The 15,709-nt window shown below is 34.8% G+C and overlaps 1 protein-coding gene across 16 annotated transcripts in view; it reads right to left on the reverse strand.

The window, feature by feature from the left end:
• GPHN (gephyrin) overlaps positions 1-15,709 on the reverse strand; it is a 643,001-nt gene that overhangs the window by 333,453 nt on the left and 293,839 nt on the right. For all 16 annotated transcript variants that reach the window (XM_082734092.1, XM_082734090.1, XM_082734087.1 and 13 more), the window contains exon 4: positions 500-592. In XM_082734092.1, coding sequence (XP_082590218.1) covers positions 500-592 — 93 coding nt within the window. The remainder of the gene's footprint in view (positions 1-499; positions 593-15,709) is intronic.

The following is a 15,709-nucleotide window of genomic DNA, read 5'->3' on the forward strand; positions in this document are numbered from 1 at the left end:
ACATTAGAATTACAAACTATGGAATCCATTCTCTTCAAAAGTACTATAAATATGGTATATATATTCTATTGTAATTTCCTGTGCTTTAAGACCAATGACAAGGGTATCTCAAGAACAGAGAAATCAGATAATTTTGAATTACATTAACAAAGTACATCAGACCAGAAGCAAAGCTAAGAGTTAAAGTTCTGCTATCACCTCCTTTAACAATACACCTGAAGTTCAACTTCTATCACAGACCACTAAACAAAAGCAAAGTTATCTTCTGGACTAGTTCAATCTTCCTCATTTTATATCATGTTTGTATAAATCCAAAGAAAAAATGTCAAGAAACATTTTTTATATAACAATTCTTCCACAGCAAAGTTTTTACATTCTTAGAACCACAAGCCTCTTGTTCTACCTTGCAAAATTAAAAATAATATAAAACAGTGAAAAAGATGAATGATAATATGAATAGCCTACTTCTTGAATATGAGAAAAGCACATACTATCTCACCTCTGGAGTGACATCTCGTGGTGCAAACCCTGTTCCTCCAGTTGTTAATATCAAGTTAAGTTCCTTTTCATCACACCAATCTATCAGGGTCTCCTGAAACAAAATGGTAACACTGTCACAGGCAGAAGAACTTATTAGCCCACTTAAGACATCCACATACCAAATACCTCATATATAGTGAGGAAATGCAGATTCATTTCAGCAATCAAGAAGAAAATTTTGAAGCTCAATTCATGGACCAGATTTGTTATTGATTGAAACACACTGCAGTTTGGGGTATTTATGCAGTATAAAAAATGAGGAAGAAAGCATCAAATTCTTAAAAATAAATGAAATACAGGAAGTACTATAAATTAAGAGCTTATAAAAAAGTCCAATATTGGATATTTAATAAAATCTAAGAGGGAAAAGCAGGGCATTCCAACAAAGATTATAAATTGTCTTTATTTTTTTTATTTCTCCATTTTTCTCTATTCAAGTCCATCTAGACCTGATACAGTCTGGGCTTACTTTACTTCTCTTTCTACATCTCTGCAGTGGTTTCTGAAATAAGTTCAGAAGTAGTCTGAAGACTACTATTCAGAAATAGTCTGAAGACTAGATATGGTTCAATTAAAGTTTTTTTTTTTAAATTATATAATAACCAGACATTTGATGGTATAAAGAGGATAGGTTATACAGTAGTGCTAATATTGTTAACTTTCATAGCAGAAGTTTGACCAACTCCAAAGTTCAAAAAGATAGTAAAAAATATGACTAACGGGGTGCCTGGGTGCCTCAGTCATTAAGCGTCTGCCATCTACTCAGGTCATGATCCTGGGGTCCTGGGATTGAGTCCTACATCGGGCTCCTTGCTCAGCGAGGAGCCTGCTTCTCCCTCTCCCACCCCCCCTTCTTATGTTCCCTCTCTTGCTGTGTCTCTCTCTGTCAAATAAATAAATAAAATCATTTTAAAAAATGACTAACGTATTAATAATTTTCCTTATTTTTAAACTTGAGAGAGACCTGTTTAGCACATATCTTATAATATGATCTCACATTAGCTTTCTTTTTTTTTTTTTAAGATTTTTATTTATTTATTTGACAGACAGAGATCCCAAGTAAGCAGAGAGACAGGCAGAGAGAGAGAGGGGGGAAGCAGTCTCCCTACAGAGCAGGGAGACCGCTCGATCCCAGGACCCCAAGATCATGACCTGAGCCGAAGGCAAAGGCTTAACCCACTGAGCCACCCAGGTGCCCCCACTTTCTTTTTTTTCTATTTAAATGAAATAAAATGCTTCTGCATTAGCTTGAGAGTATTATTTCAGTTTTGTATAGCTATTTCTTTCACTTAGTTAAGCATTCATACATTCTTCTATCTGTAACATAAAGAATAGAAAGATGACACGTTTTATAACTTATAATGGTTATTTCTGGATAATTAGATTTGTAGTACATTTTAATTCCTTTCACATTTTTCAAATTCTTTAAAAATTGCAAGTATTATTGAAAAAATAAAGGGATTTTACAAATCAAATTTTCTGGTATTTGTTCTTTATTTTGATAACATTAGTGTCTTATTTCCCCCTCATTTTCAGGCAGCTCAGAAACAAATTTTATATTCAACAACTAAGTATATTCTACTGTAGTAGGTTAAATACAGCCACATATTCTTTATAAATCCTCCTGTCAAAAGGTGGAGTCTATTTTCATCAATTCCATATCTGGGACAGAATTGTAACTCTGATGAGGGCAAAAATCATGGTGTATAAGTTCTAAAGCCACGTTCTCAAAAGGTCTCACATTTTCTTCTATCACTCTCTTGGTAAACTTCTATTATCATGAAAGGAAATCCAGTCTAAATAACGGAATGAAGAGAACATGTAGAGAGAAAGCTCAGTGAAACAGATAGCATCAAGGCCCCAGACATCTGTATGATGCTATCTTGGATTTTCCAGCCTTAGTTGCAAATTATTTCAGCCAAATTAATGACACCAAGTAAAACCAGAAGAAAATACACCTAGGTAAGCCCAGCAAACCCAAAGATTTGTGAGAAAAAATAAATCGTTGCTGTCACTAAGTCTTAAGGTGGTTTTAATGAAATGATACAGTACAAATACAATTACTTTCCTAGTTAGTATCTTTGCATCGTCTTCTTTTTCAGGCTATTTTCAATTTATATTTTATTGTATTTTATTAGATGTAAGTCTACATATCCTTCACAAAAATCTTCAAAATAGTTTTGAAAGTAAACTTAATGTGAATTAGATTTAAATAAATTACCATGAAGTCTTGATTTTAATCTTTCAGTTTAAGAAACATACCAATGCCTAAAACAGTATGGAGGTTCCTCAAAAAGTTGAAAATAGAGCTATCCTATGACCCAGCAATTGCACTATTGAGTATTAACCCCAAAGATACAAATATAGTGATCCGAAGAGGTACCTGAACCCCAATGTTTATAGCAGCAATGTCCACAACAGCTAAACTATGCAAAGAGCCTAGATGTCCATTGACAGAGGAATAAAGAAGATGTGGGATATATATACAATGGAATACTACTCGGGCATAAAAAAATGAAATCTTGTCATTTGCGACGACATGGATGGAACTAGAGGGTGTTATGCTATGTGAAATAAGTCAAATCAGGAAGACAATTATATGGTCTCATTCATATGTGGAATTTAAGAAACAAAACAGAGGATTATAGGGGAAGGGAGGGAAAAATAAAACAAGACAAAATCAGAGAGGGAGACAAACCATAAGAGACTCTCAATCATAGGAAACAAACTAAGGGTTGATGGAGGGGGTGTGGGGTAACTGGGTGTTGGATATTACGGAAGGCATGTGATATAATGAGCACTGGGTATTATATAAAACTGATTAATCACTAACCTCTACCTCTTAAACTAATACACTATACGTTAGGTAAGTGAATTTAAATTTTTTAAAAAAACAAAACAACCATACCAATGACTAGTATGTGCCAGGAAATGTGGGAATGAAAAAAAATGCAATGACAAATATGCTTTATGTCAATGAGCTCAGAAGTATGAATAAATTAATTTGGTTCCTCAGTATATCATGGTTAGTGCTATGGAAGTGCTATGAAAGAAGTGTGACCATCTTAAGAAAATTGTTTTGCATATATCATATGTCTTTATGAATATTTAACATTTTTCTTACATTGACCAGAATGAAAACCGTCACTGCAGAGATCTTTAGCAATATTTTTTCTCTTGCAGAAGACTATAGAACCCAAAAAGATAAAAATGGTACAGTAACAGAGCTAAGAGGAAGTAAATTTAGACAAACCAATGTTCTATATATCTACTTAGAGTCTCATACTCATCTATTGCAATCGATTTTTTTCCCTTCCTTTACATTTATTGATGGAAACATGAATCACTGAATTAAGCAGACCTCAGCAATATAAAATCACTTGAGAAATGTCACATTTTTCTTTGTTTTTTTAAAGAGTCTGATATCGAGCCCCGCATCAGGCTCTCTGCTCAGCGGGAGCCTGCTTCCCCCTCTTTCTCTGCCTGCCTTTCTGCCTACTTGTGATCTCTCTCTCTGTCAAAAAGAAAAAAAGAGAGAGAGAGAGAAGGGGAGAGAGAGAGAGTCTGATGTAACCACCTAAGAAATTCCTATCAATACTTAATGAGATACAGCATTAGGACACTTTATTTATTAAAGTCTCCTCTGACTCCTCCAGGCGATTTGTTCCCTGTGTGTAATAGCAGTCATTCCTTTGGGATAGCACTTTTCATATTTTACCAAACTTTTCTTGTTTACATGTCTCTATCTCTGTAAGAGTAATCTCCAAAATTCTGATTGTACATCTGTATTAGTAAAGCAATTTCTGAATGTTATCAGACATTTCTATCAGTAAAGCAAATTCTGAATATTATGCTAAAACACATTTATCATGTCACACAAGAAATTTTAAAAGATGAGAAAAAGATAATGTAATACTTAAAATAGCTTTGATTTTAGTAATTGTGCAAAAATATTTTCCTCACCAATAATCAATGCACATAATATGATTGAATATGCATTATTTTAGAAAATCTTGGTTTGACATTTTCTGATACAGTAATTGAAAAGTAAAATAAAAAATAAATACACTGTGGGGCACCTGGGTGGCTCAGTGGGTTAAAGCCCCTGCCTTTGGCTCAGGTCATGATCCCAGGGTCCTGGGACTGGGCCCCACATCTGGCTCTCTGCTTAGCAGGGAGCCTGCTTCCTCCTCTCTCTGACTGCCTCTCTGCCTACTTGTAATCTCTGTCTGTCAAATAAATAAAATCTTTAAAATAAATAAATAAATAAATAAATACACTGAAATGAAAGAAATAGATTAGCTATACTTACAAAACCACTTACACAGCATTCATTTTTCAATCTCATCTACCAAATATACAAATGATGTTTTGAAATGGGGTTAGTAAACTTCTACTTTTCATGATATTAATTAGTTGTTCTTATAAAATAATTGGGGGTGGGGTGAGAAGATGGGCAAAATGGGTGAAGGGGAGTAGGAAATATAGAATTTAGTTATGAAATGAACAAGTCATAGGGATAAAAGGTACAGCATAGGAAATATTGTCAATGGTATAAAGGCATTGTATGCTGACAGATGATGGCTACACATGTAAGCACAGCAGAAGGTACAGACTTGTTGAATCACTATGTTGTACAGCTGAAACTAATGTAACATTGGGTGTCAATTATACTTTAATGAAAAAACATAAAATAATAGGAAGACCTTACTGTAAAAATATTTTTAACAAATGTATTCAAAATCAACTAAAACTCTTCAAAAGGAACATTTTCAAATGGATAAGGATCTTTGTTTCTTAGTTATTTAAGTGTGCAGTTATTAGTTTTTATAAATGACACAAACAATTTCCACTAACAAAATAGCATAGTATAAGCAATTTTAAGTATCTAAGTATCTTAACGTAAGCATGATTTTATATTTTATGGAAATTTTCCCAAGATCTTCTTTCATGTCTTTTCCCCCAAAGCTATCTACTGAATTAACTTCTCATTTATTTTTTAGGCAGATTTGTCCATTCCTTGTCCATTTTCTCTTCTCTATTCATATTATCTGAGCTAGAAATCTTCCTCTCTTGTCCTTTTTGGCTCTGAGAATCTACTCCAGATCACTTTAAAATTAGAATTCTAAAAATATATTTCTTTAAAACCTTCCCCCCAAAACTGACTTTTCTCCACTGGAAAAAACACCAACACATTTCCTAAATATTTGTAAATGTAGTTGAAGCTTACACCAAGTCCTTCAAAAAACAAATGCAAACACTCAACAAGATCCTAGCTAATAGAGTCCAACACCACATTAAAAAGATTATGGGATTAATCTATGGGATGCAAGGTGGTTCAGCATTTGCCAATCAATCAATGTGATAGAACAAATCAATTAGGGAAGAGAGAAGAACCACAAAGTCCTCTCAATTGATGCAGAAAAGGCATTTGACAACATACAGCATCCATTCCTGTTCAAAACTCTTCAAAGTATAGGGATAGAGGGAACATTCCTCAACTTCAAAAACTCTATCTATGAAATTGATAGATTTCTATCTATGAAAAACCCACAGCAAATATCATTCTCAATGGGGAAAAGCTGACAGCCTTCCCTTTGAGATCAGGAACACGACAAGGATGCCCACTCTCCCCAACATTGTTCAACATAGTGCAAGAAGTCCTAGCAACAGCAATCAGAAAACAAAAATAAAAGGTATTCAAACTGGCAAAGAAGAAGTCAAACTCCCTCTCTTCGCAGATGACTTGATACTTTATATGGAAAACCCAAAGGACTCCACCCCCAAACTACTAGAACTCATACAGCAATTCAGTAATATGGCAGGATACAAAATCAATGTACAGAAATCAGTTGCTTTCTTATACATTAAAAATGAAAAAATAGAAAAGGAAATTAGAGAATTGATTCCATTTATAGCACCAAAAACCAAAAGAAACCTGGGAATAAACCTAACCAAAGAGGTAAGGAATCTATACTCGAGGAACTACATAACACTCACAAAAGAAACTGAAGAAGACACAAAAAGATGGAAAAGCATTCCATGCTCACGGATCAGAAGAATAAACATTGTTAAAATGTCTATACTGCCCAGAGCCATCTATACTTTCAATGCCATCCTGAGCAAAATTCCACTGGCATTTTTCAAAGTGCTAGAATAGACCATCCTAAAATGTATATGGAACCAGAAGAGACCCCGAATTGCTAAGGAGATGTTGAAAAAGAAAAACAAAACTGGAAGCATCATGTTGCCTGATTTCAAGCTTTAGTACAAAGCTATGATCACCAAGACAGCATGGCATTGACACAAAAACAGACACATAGACCAGTGGAACAGAGTAGAGAGCCCAGATATGGACCCACAACTCGATGGTCATAAATAATCTTCGACAAAGCAGGAAAAAATATCCAGCGGAAAAAAGACAGTCTCTTCAATAAATGGTGCTGGGAAAACTGGACAGCTATGTATAGAAGAATGAAACTTCACCATTCTCTTACACCATACACAAAAATAAACTTGAAATGGATAAAAGACCTCAATGTGAGGCAGGAATCTATCAAAACCTAGAGGAGAACATAGGCAGTAACCTCTTCAACATCAACTACAGAAACTTCTTTCAAGACAAGTCTCCAAAGGCAAAGGAAACAAAAGTGAAAATAAACTTTTGGGACTTAACCAAGATCAAAATCTTCTGCATAGCAAAGGAAACAGTCAGCAAAACAAAGAGGCAACCCATGGAATAGGAGAAGATGTTTGCAAATGACCCTACAGACGAAGGGCTGATATCCAAAATCTATAAAGAACTCCTCAAACTCAACATACATAAAATAGATAATCACATCAAAAAATGGTCAGAAGACATGACCATTCTTCTTCTCCAAAGAAGATATACAAATGTCTACCAGACACATGAAAAAATATTCATCATCATTAGCCAACAGGGAGATTCAAATCAAAACCACACTGAGATACCAACTTACACCAGTTAGAATGGCCTAAATTAATAAGACAGGACACGACAAGTGTTGGAGAGGATGTGGAGAAAGGGGAACCCTCTTATACTGTTGGTGGGAATGAAAGTTGGTGGGGATGGAAGCAGCAACTTTGGAAAACAGTGTGGCGATTCCTTAAGAAATTAAAAATAGAGCTACCATATGACCCTGCAATTGCACTATTGGGTATTTACCCAAAAGGTAAAGATGTAGTGAAAAGAAGAGCCATCTGTATTCCAGTGTTCATAACAGCAATGGCCATAGTCGCCAAAGTGTGGAAAGAACCAAGATGCCCTTCAACTGGATAATAGGTAAAGAAGATATGGTCCATATATACAATGGAGTATTATGCCTCCATCAGAAAGGACGAATACCCAACTTTTGTATGAACATGGATGGGACTGGAAGAGATTATGCTGGTTGAAAGAAGTTAAGCACAGAGAGTTAATTATCATATGGTTTCACTTACTTGTGGAGCCTAAGGAATAAGACAGAAGACATTGGGAGATGGAGAGGAGAAGTGAGTTGGGGGAAATCGGAGGGGGAGACAAACCATGAGAGACTGTGGATTCTGTGAAACAAACTGATGGGTTTGGGGTGGGTGGTGTGAGCCTGGTGGTGGGTATTATGGAGGGCGTATTGCATGGAGCATTGGGTATCGTGCATAAACAATGAATTTTGGAACACTGAAAAAAAATTAAATTAAACTAAATTTAAAAAAATCAATTGTTTTTCAAAGAAATGGAATAAATAACCGTAAAATTTATATGGGATCAGAAAAGACCCCAAATACGCAGAGGAATGTTGAAAAAGAAAATCAAAGCTGGCAGCATCACAATTCCAGACTTCAAGCTCTATCACAAAGCTGTAACCATCAACACAGTATGGTACCAGCACAAAAACAGACCCATAGATCAAAGTAACAGAATAGAGAGCCCAGAAATAGACCCTCAACTCTATGGTCAACTAATCTTCGACAAAGCAGGAAAGAATGTCCAATGGAAAAAAGACAGTCTCTTCAACAAATTGTGTTGGGAAAACTGTACAGCCACATGGAAAAGAATGAAACTGAACCACTTCCTTACACCACACACAAAAATAGACTCCAGATGGATGAAAGACCTCAATGTGAGACAGGAATCCATCAAAATCCTTGAGAAGAACACAGGCATCAACCTCTTCGACCTCAGCTGCAGCAACTTCTTCCTAGAAACATCACTGAAGGCAAGGGAAGCAGGGGCAAAAATGAACTATTGGGACTTCATCACAATCAAAAGTTTTTGCACAGCAAATGAAACAGGCAACATAATCAAAAGACAACTGACAGAATGGGAGAAGATATATGCAAATGACATATCAGAAAAAGGGCTAGTACTTAAAATCTATAAAGAACATCTCAAACTCAACACCCATAGAACAACTAATCCAATCAAGAAATGGGCATAAGACATGAACAGACATTTCTGCAAAGAGGACAACCAAATGGCCAACAGACATATGAAAAAGTGTTCAACATCAGGGAAATACAAATCAAGACCACAGTGAGATACCACCTCACACCAGTCAGAATAGCTAAAATGACCAAGTCAGGAAATGAGATATGTTGGTGAGGATGTGGAGAAAGAGGAACCTTCTTACACTGCTGGTGGGAATGCAAGCTGGTGCAGCCACTATGGAAAACAGTAAGGAGGTTCCTCAAAAAGTTGAAATTAGAGCTACCCTACAACCCAGCAATTGCACTGCTGGGTATTTACCCTAAAGATACAAATGCAGTGATCCGAAGGGGCACATGCACACAAATGTTTATAGCAGTAATGTTCACAATAGCCAAAGTATGGAAAGAATCTAGATGTCCATCAACAGATGAGTGAGTGGATAAAGAAGTGGTGTGTATATATATACAATGGAATACTATGCAGCCATAAAAATAACCCCTAAATCTTGTCATTATAATGACATGATGGAACTAGAGGGTATTATGCTAAGTGAAATAAGTCAATCTGAGAAAGACAATTATCATATGATCTCTCTGACAGGAGGAATTTGAGAGGCAGGATGGGGGGTGGAGGGAGGAAGGGAGGGGAAAGAAATGAAACAAGATGGGACCAGGGAGGAGACAAACCATAAGAGATTCTTAATCTCAGGAAACAAACTGAGAGTTGCTGGGGGGGAGGGAAGGGGAGGTCTAGGGTGGCTGGGTTTTTGACATTGGGGAGGGTATGTGCTATGGTGAGTGCTGTGAATTGGGTAAGAATGATGAATCACAGACCTGTACCCCTGAAGCAAATAACACATTATACGCTAATAAATTAAAAAATTAAAAATAAAAAAAAGTATAAAGTAAATGTGAACATGAAAAGTATCTACTGTAATTCCGGATACAGAATAAAAACTTAAAAAATAGATCCCTGTTTGTATGCACATGTGCGCATCCCCACACATTATGAAACTTCTTAAGGAAGCAAGGATACTTTGTCAAACCACATTACTTATTACAAGCTTCTGTATATACCAATGTGAGAATGTGATGTGACAATACATCTTCATATTGAAATTATATAACAGGCAGAAAATAGAAGAATTCCTGTCACAATTATATCACCTTCTCTCAAACGTCAGTGATATATCTTTGACAAAGTTTTGTATATGATGTGGATTTTCCTTTGAACATTTTATTCCTGGCTGAGTATAGCTAGACAAAAAATTAGGCATGGATAACATATATTACATAATTACTTTAATTCTAGTTAAAAATCTTAACAAAAATTATCTGGAACAGTTTTATTCATTGATATTTCACACTATGTAGAATATAACAGGTCTGATTTATAGTAACTCTTACAGTAATAACTGTTACTGTGGTTTTGTTTTCCATTACAATAGGAGCAATGAAAAGACTCTTTAAGATGTTACAATATAATCTAAATGTCTATTAGTGAAAATAGCAGAGGAAATTGATTTTAGTAAGGTTAGAGAAAGTATACTATTGTGGTATAATGTTAGCCAATACTTCTGTATAAAAATTTAGCCAATACTTCTATACCTCCTTCAAATTCATTTTGATAAGGAAAAGAAATCCTCTGAAATAAATCTGGAAATGTCTTTCCTTCAAAATTTTTAGAAGCTTCCCTCCCTAAGACATTCATATCATTTTAAAAATTATTATTTTTATTATGTTATGTTGGTAATCATACAGTACGTCACTAGTTTTTCATGCAGTGTTCCAAGATTCATTGTTTACATGTAACACCCAGTGCTCCATACAATATGTGCCATCCTTAATACCCTCACTGGGCAATTCAAATCATTTACACAACTTTCCAGCCTCATGCTCTGCAATTATTAATAGTGCTTGGACTTATACTCCTCAAAGAATTGTTTATTAATGTTTAGTGTCATTTTTTACTTTTTTTTGGAGTCTTTTCCATCATATTCTCCATGAAGAATTCCTTGACCCCCTAGCCAGAGTTAGTCACTATCTCCTCTGTATCTGAAAAAATTTTATACATATATTTAATTTAAAAATCACATTTAAAAAAAAATTATTTATTTATTTGACAGACATCACAAGTAGGCAGAGAGGCAGGCAGAGAGAGAAGAGGAAGCAGGCTCCCTGCTGAGCAGAGAGCCCGATGCAGGGCTCGATCCCAGGACCCCGGGACGACAACCCAAGCCGAAAGCAGAGGCTTTAACCCACTGAGCCACCCAGGTGCCCCTAAAAATCACATTTTATAATAAAATAAAACTGTCTCTTCTATTAGACAATGAACATTTTCAGGTTCATTCATTTAATCAACAAATATTTACTTAACAACTATATTGAAAATTGACAAAATGACCTATTTTAAAATTAAATTATTTCTATTCATCAAAGACACCTTTAAGAAAGTAAAAAGGGAAGAAACAGAGTGGGACAATAAATGTACAATACATATATCAAACAAAGGATGCATATCTAGAACATTTAGAGAACACTTATTAATAAACTTTTAAAAGTGAAAGACAGGTACAGTCACTTCACAAAAGAGGATATCCAAATGGCAATATATAACAATATCATTGGTCATTGGGAAAACAGAAATAAAAAAAGACTGACAGTACTAAATATTAGTGAGACTATGAAGCAAATTGGAGTTCTCAAAAAATGATGATGAGACTGTAAATATATACATCTACCTGCCGAATCTAATAAAATTATTTATTTCCATACTCTATGAACTAGTATTTCTGGGTAATATCTAGTCTGCTAAATGTGTATCTAATGTCTATGCATACCTGTTTGCATCAAAAGACATGTTCAAGATCATATCTTATGGCATTATTCATAATAGCTCCAAAATGGGAACAAACCAAATGTATTTTAACAAAACAATAACTACACTTTGTGATAATCAAAATTCATACCCTTAATCTAATTTTAATTTACAACTCATATAGAATATTATACTTCAATAAAAAGTTTAATTTATGAAATAGAACACAAATGAAAGCTATGAAACTGGGTGACATAACAAAAATCTTAAATATACAAAAAGAACAAATGTTAAATACATTATTATTATTGAATAAATAAATGGGTGAAAGAGAGATTTAAGGAAATTTAGGAACAGCATTCCAGATTAAGAGAAGGGAATATCACAGATTGCCAACAGACACTGAAAAGATGTTCAATATCACTCATCATGGAAATACAAATCAAAACTACACTGGGATATTACCTCACACCTGTCAGAATGGTTAAATTAACAGAGGAAATAATAGGTATTGGTGAGAATGTGGAGAAAAGGGAGACCTCTTATACTGTTGGGAATGGAAACTGGTGCAGCCACTCTGGAAAATAGTATGGATATTCCTCAAAAAGTTAAAAATGGAACTACCCTATGATCCAGAAATTGCTCTCCTAGGTAGTTACCCAAAGGATACAAAAATATTAATTTGAGGGGCGCCTGGGTGGCTCAGTGGGTTAAGCCGCTGCCTTCATCTCGGGTCATGATCTCAGGGTCCTGGGATCGAGCCCCGCATCGGGCTCTCTGCTCAGCAGGGAGCCTGCTTCCTCCTCTCTCTCTGCCTGCCTCTCTGCCTACTTGTGATCTCTCTCTGTCAAATAAATAAAATCTTTTAAAAAAAAATTAATTTGAAGGGATACATGCACCTGATGTTTATAGCAGCATTAACAATAGCCAAATTATGGAAAGAGACCCAATGCCCATTGACTGATGACTGGATAAGGAAGATGTAGAGCGTGTGTGTGTATACACACACCCATATATATATATATATATATATATATCTATGTATATGTGCATACGTGTGGGGAAAAAGAGGAAAACCAAGAAACAGATCTTAACTATAGAGAACAAACTAATGGTTATCAGAGGGGATGTCAGTGGGGATTGGTTAAATAGGTGATGGCAATTAAGGAGGGCATTTGTGATGAACACCATATCCAGGTCCTGTAGCTAAGTACTGAATCACTGAATTCTATACTTAAAATGAATATCACAGGGGTGTCTGGGTGGCTCAGTGGGTTAAAGCTCGGCCTTTGGCTCAGGTCATGATATCAGGGTCCTGGGATCAAGCCCAGTATGGCATTGGGCTCGCTGCTCAGCAGGGAGCCTGCTTCCTCCGCCCTTCTACCTGCCTCTCTGCCTACTTGTGATATATCTCTCTGTCAAATAAATAAATAAAATCTTAAAAAAATTAATATTACACTGTATGTTAACCAACTAGAATTTAAAAACTTGGGGGAAATAAAGACGGGGGGTTATCAGAAAGTAAGATATTGAAGTATATGCTAGTAAGTGGGATTGCAGTATTCATGTAGAAACACTAGGTGAATAATATCTTATATGTATGCTACCACAACTCTTAAGATCATAAAAGAATCTAGATTCTGAGAATGAATCTGGTTCCACCACTAGTTGCTGTGTGATATTTTACATACCTCTTAAACTGCTTCATTTTTCTCAATTATGAACAGGGACAAAAATAATACCTACCTCATTTTTTAATAAAAATTAAAACACGTTAGCCTTTCTACAGCACTTACAACAGTGCTTGACAATGAAACATTAAGCAAACCATCATTCTGGCAAAAGGATTTTACTTTATAATTTCATTTTACTAAAAGCTTATTCAACAAATATGCTACTAGATGTGATAAAAGTGTCTCATAAATAAAGGATTTATACACAAAACAAACAGTTTGTCTATATTCTGGTAATAATTAATTTAAAAAATATAAAAAAGGAGCTCTGCTTTGGGGCAGAATACAGTAGGTCACAGCCGGTCAACACCCATATAGTAACAAGTAACCAAAATCAGATAATTACAAAAATCTTACTTCTAAAGACATAAGAGAACTACAGAAGCAATAAATTAGACAAAGTAAAATTCCAGAAATGGGAAAACATTTCTGAGTTAAACTAACACTGTCTAGTTTTTCACATCTACCCACCAACCCATCCTTACTGAGGTTTTTTGATGATTTGGGTCAAAGGGCTGACCATCAGCTTTTCTATGAGAAGAGTCTCTACTGGCAGGAAGATAAACCAGAAAGCTTTTAGGCATGTAGGAATTAGAAATGTGAATACACTTGAACACATGGATGTTTTTCTCCTTAGAACAACTAGACTTTGGTGCTATACATAAGGCTTAAAATGAGACAAGACAGTGTAAAATTTTTGCATTGCTCATAGCACTTAAAAAAAACAAAGACCTGCTAGGAAAGTTAAGCCTGACCATAGAACAATGCTAGTATTCCCTTCAAGATACTTGCCAGTTTTTGAGGCTTAAATTGGTTAGGCTGCAGGCAAGTGAGCTAGGCTTGACCCTATGACTATCAGAGCTAAATCTCCTAGTGTCATTCAGGAATAAAGGGATATAAACACACTATTCTCAACCGAGCTCTAACCCAGATCAGTTCCTGACTGCACTGGTGTGATCAGTTTCTCATACTTTCTGCCTATCAGTAGAAGGGGAGAAAAGGGAGACATTCTATGATGAGTGATAAATTATCTACAAACAATATGGTTCCTTAACATATATAATAAATTTATAAAAATTATTTGGCATGCAAGAAAATAGAACCCAATATTAAGATGAAAAAAAGAGATTAAAAAAACCCCACAACAGATGCATGCGGAGTTTGCAGACAGGAACTTTAAAGTAAACCATAATTAATATATTCAAGAAAATAGAATATGTTTCTTTAAAAAAAATAGATGAAATGATGGAAAATTTCAACAGAAAATTAGAATCTAGAAAAAAATTAAATGGATGCATTAGCACATAAAATTACAATACCCTGGAACTCGGATCTAAATGGGTAAGTTTATCAGGATTAAAGAATGTAAACATAGGTCAAAAGGAAAAATGCTGTAGAATGCAAGAATATTAAAGACAAATGTAGAGAAAGTAGAAAGAATGAAGAAAAAAAAAAGTATGTGTGAGACATACTTTCAAAAGGTCTAATATCTGTATAATTCAACCCCAGAAAGAGAAGACAAAATGGGAAGAAGCAATAATCAAAAGCAATGTTTAAAAATCTCCCTAAGTTATTATGAGAAATGGCAAAAGTAATGAATAGTATTTAAAAAGGTAACAGTTACACGTTGTAATGCACCCTGGGATAAATCAATCATACACACACACACACACACACACACACACACACAGAGACACACAATCCCAGCAAAAAATCCCCCCAAAACCCCCACAGTGAACCCACTCAAACTATATATAACTAACAAATTAATAAAAGTAAAAGCTAAATAATAAAAGCTATCATATCAATCAAAAGGAAGATTAAAAAAGGAGAGGGAATACAAACTAATGAGCCAAATAGGAAATAAACAGTAAGAACTATATTAATAATTATAATAAATGTAATGGCCTACATGCTGTAAGTGAAAAACAAGTGTTCAGGGAGAAAGTACAAAGATGCTTATAAGAGACATTTATATTTTAAATATAATAATAAGAAAAGACAAAAGTATATGACAGAAAAAGAAATGTTCAAACATCAACCAAAGTAAAATAGTTGTAGCAATATTATATCAAGCCAAGTAGACTATAAGGCAAGAAATATTAGATGAAGAATATATTGCATTGATAAAAGATTCAATTCAATAAGCAGATATAAAAATATTTATAAACAAACAATAACATAGCTACAA

The sequence above is a fragment of the Mustela nivalis genome (assembly GCF_964662115.1).
Source record: "Mustela nivalis genome assembly, chromosome: 6".
Classification (NCBI taxonomy): domain Eukaryota; kingdom Metazoa; phylum Chordata; class Mammalia; order Carnivora; family Mustelidae; genus Mustela; species Mustela nivalis.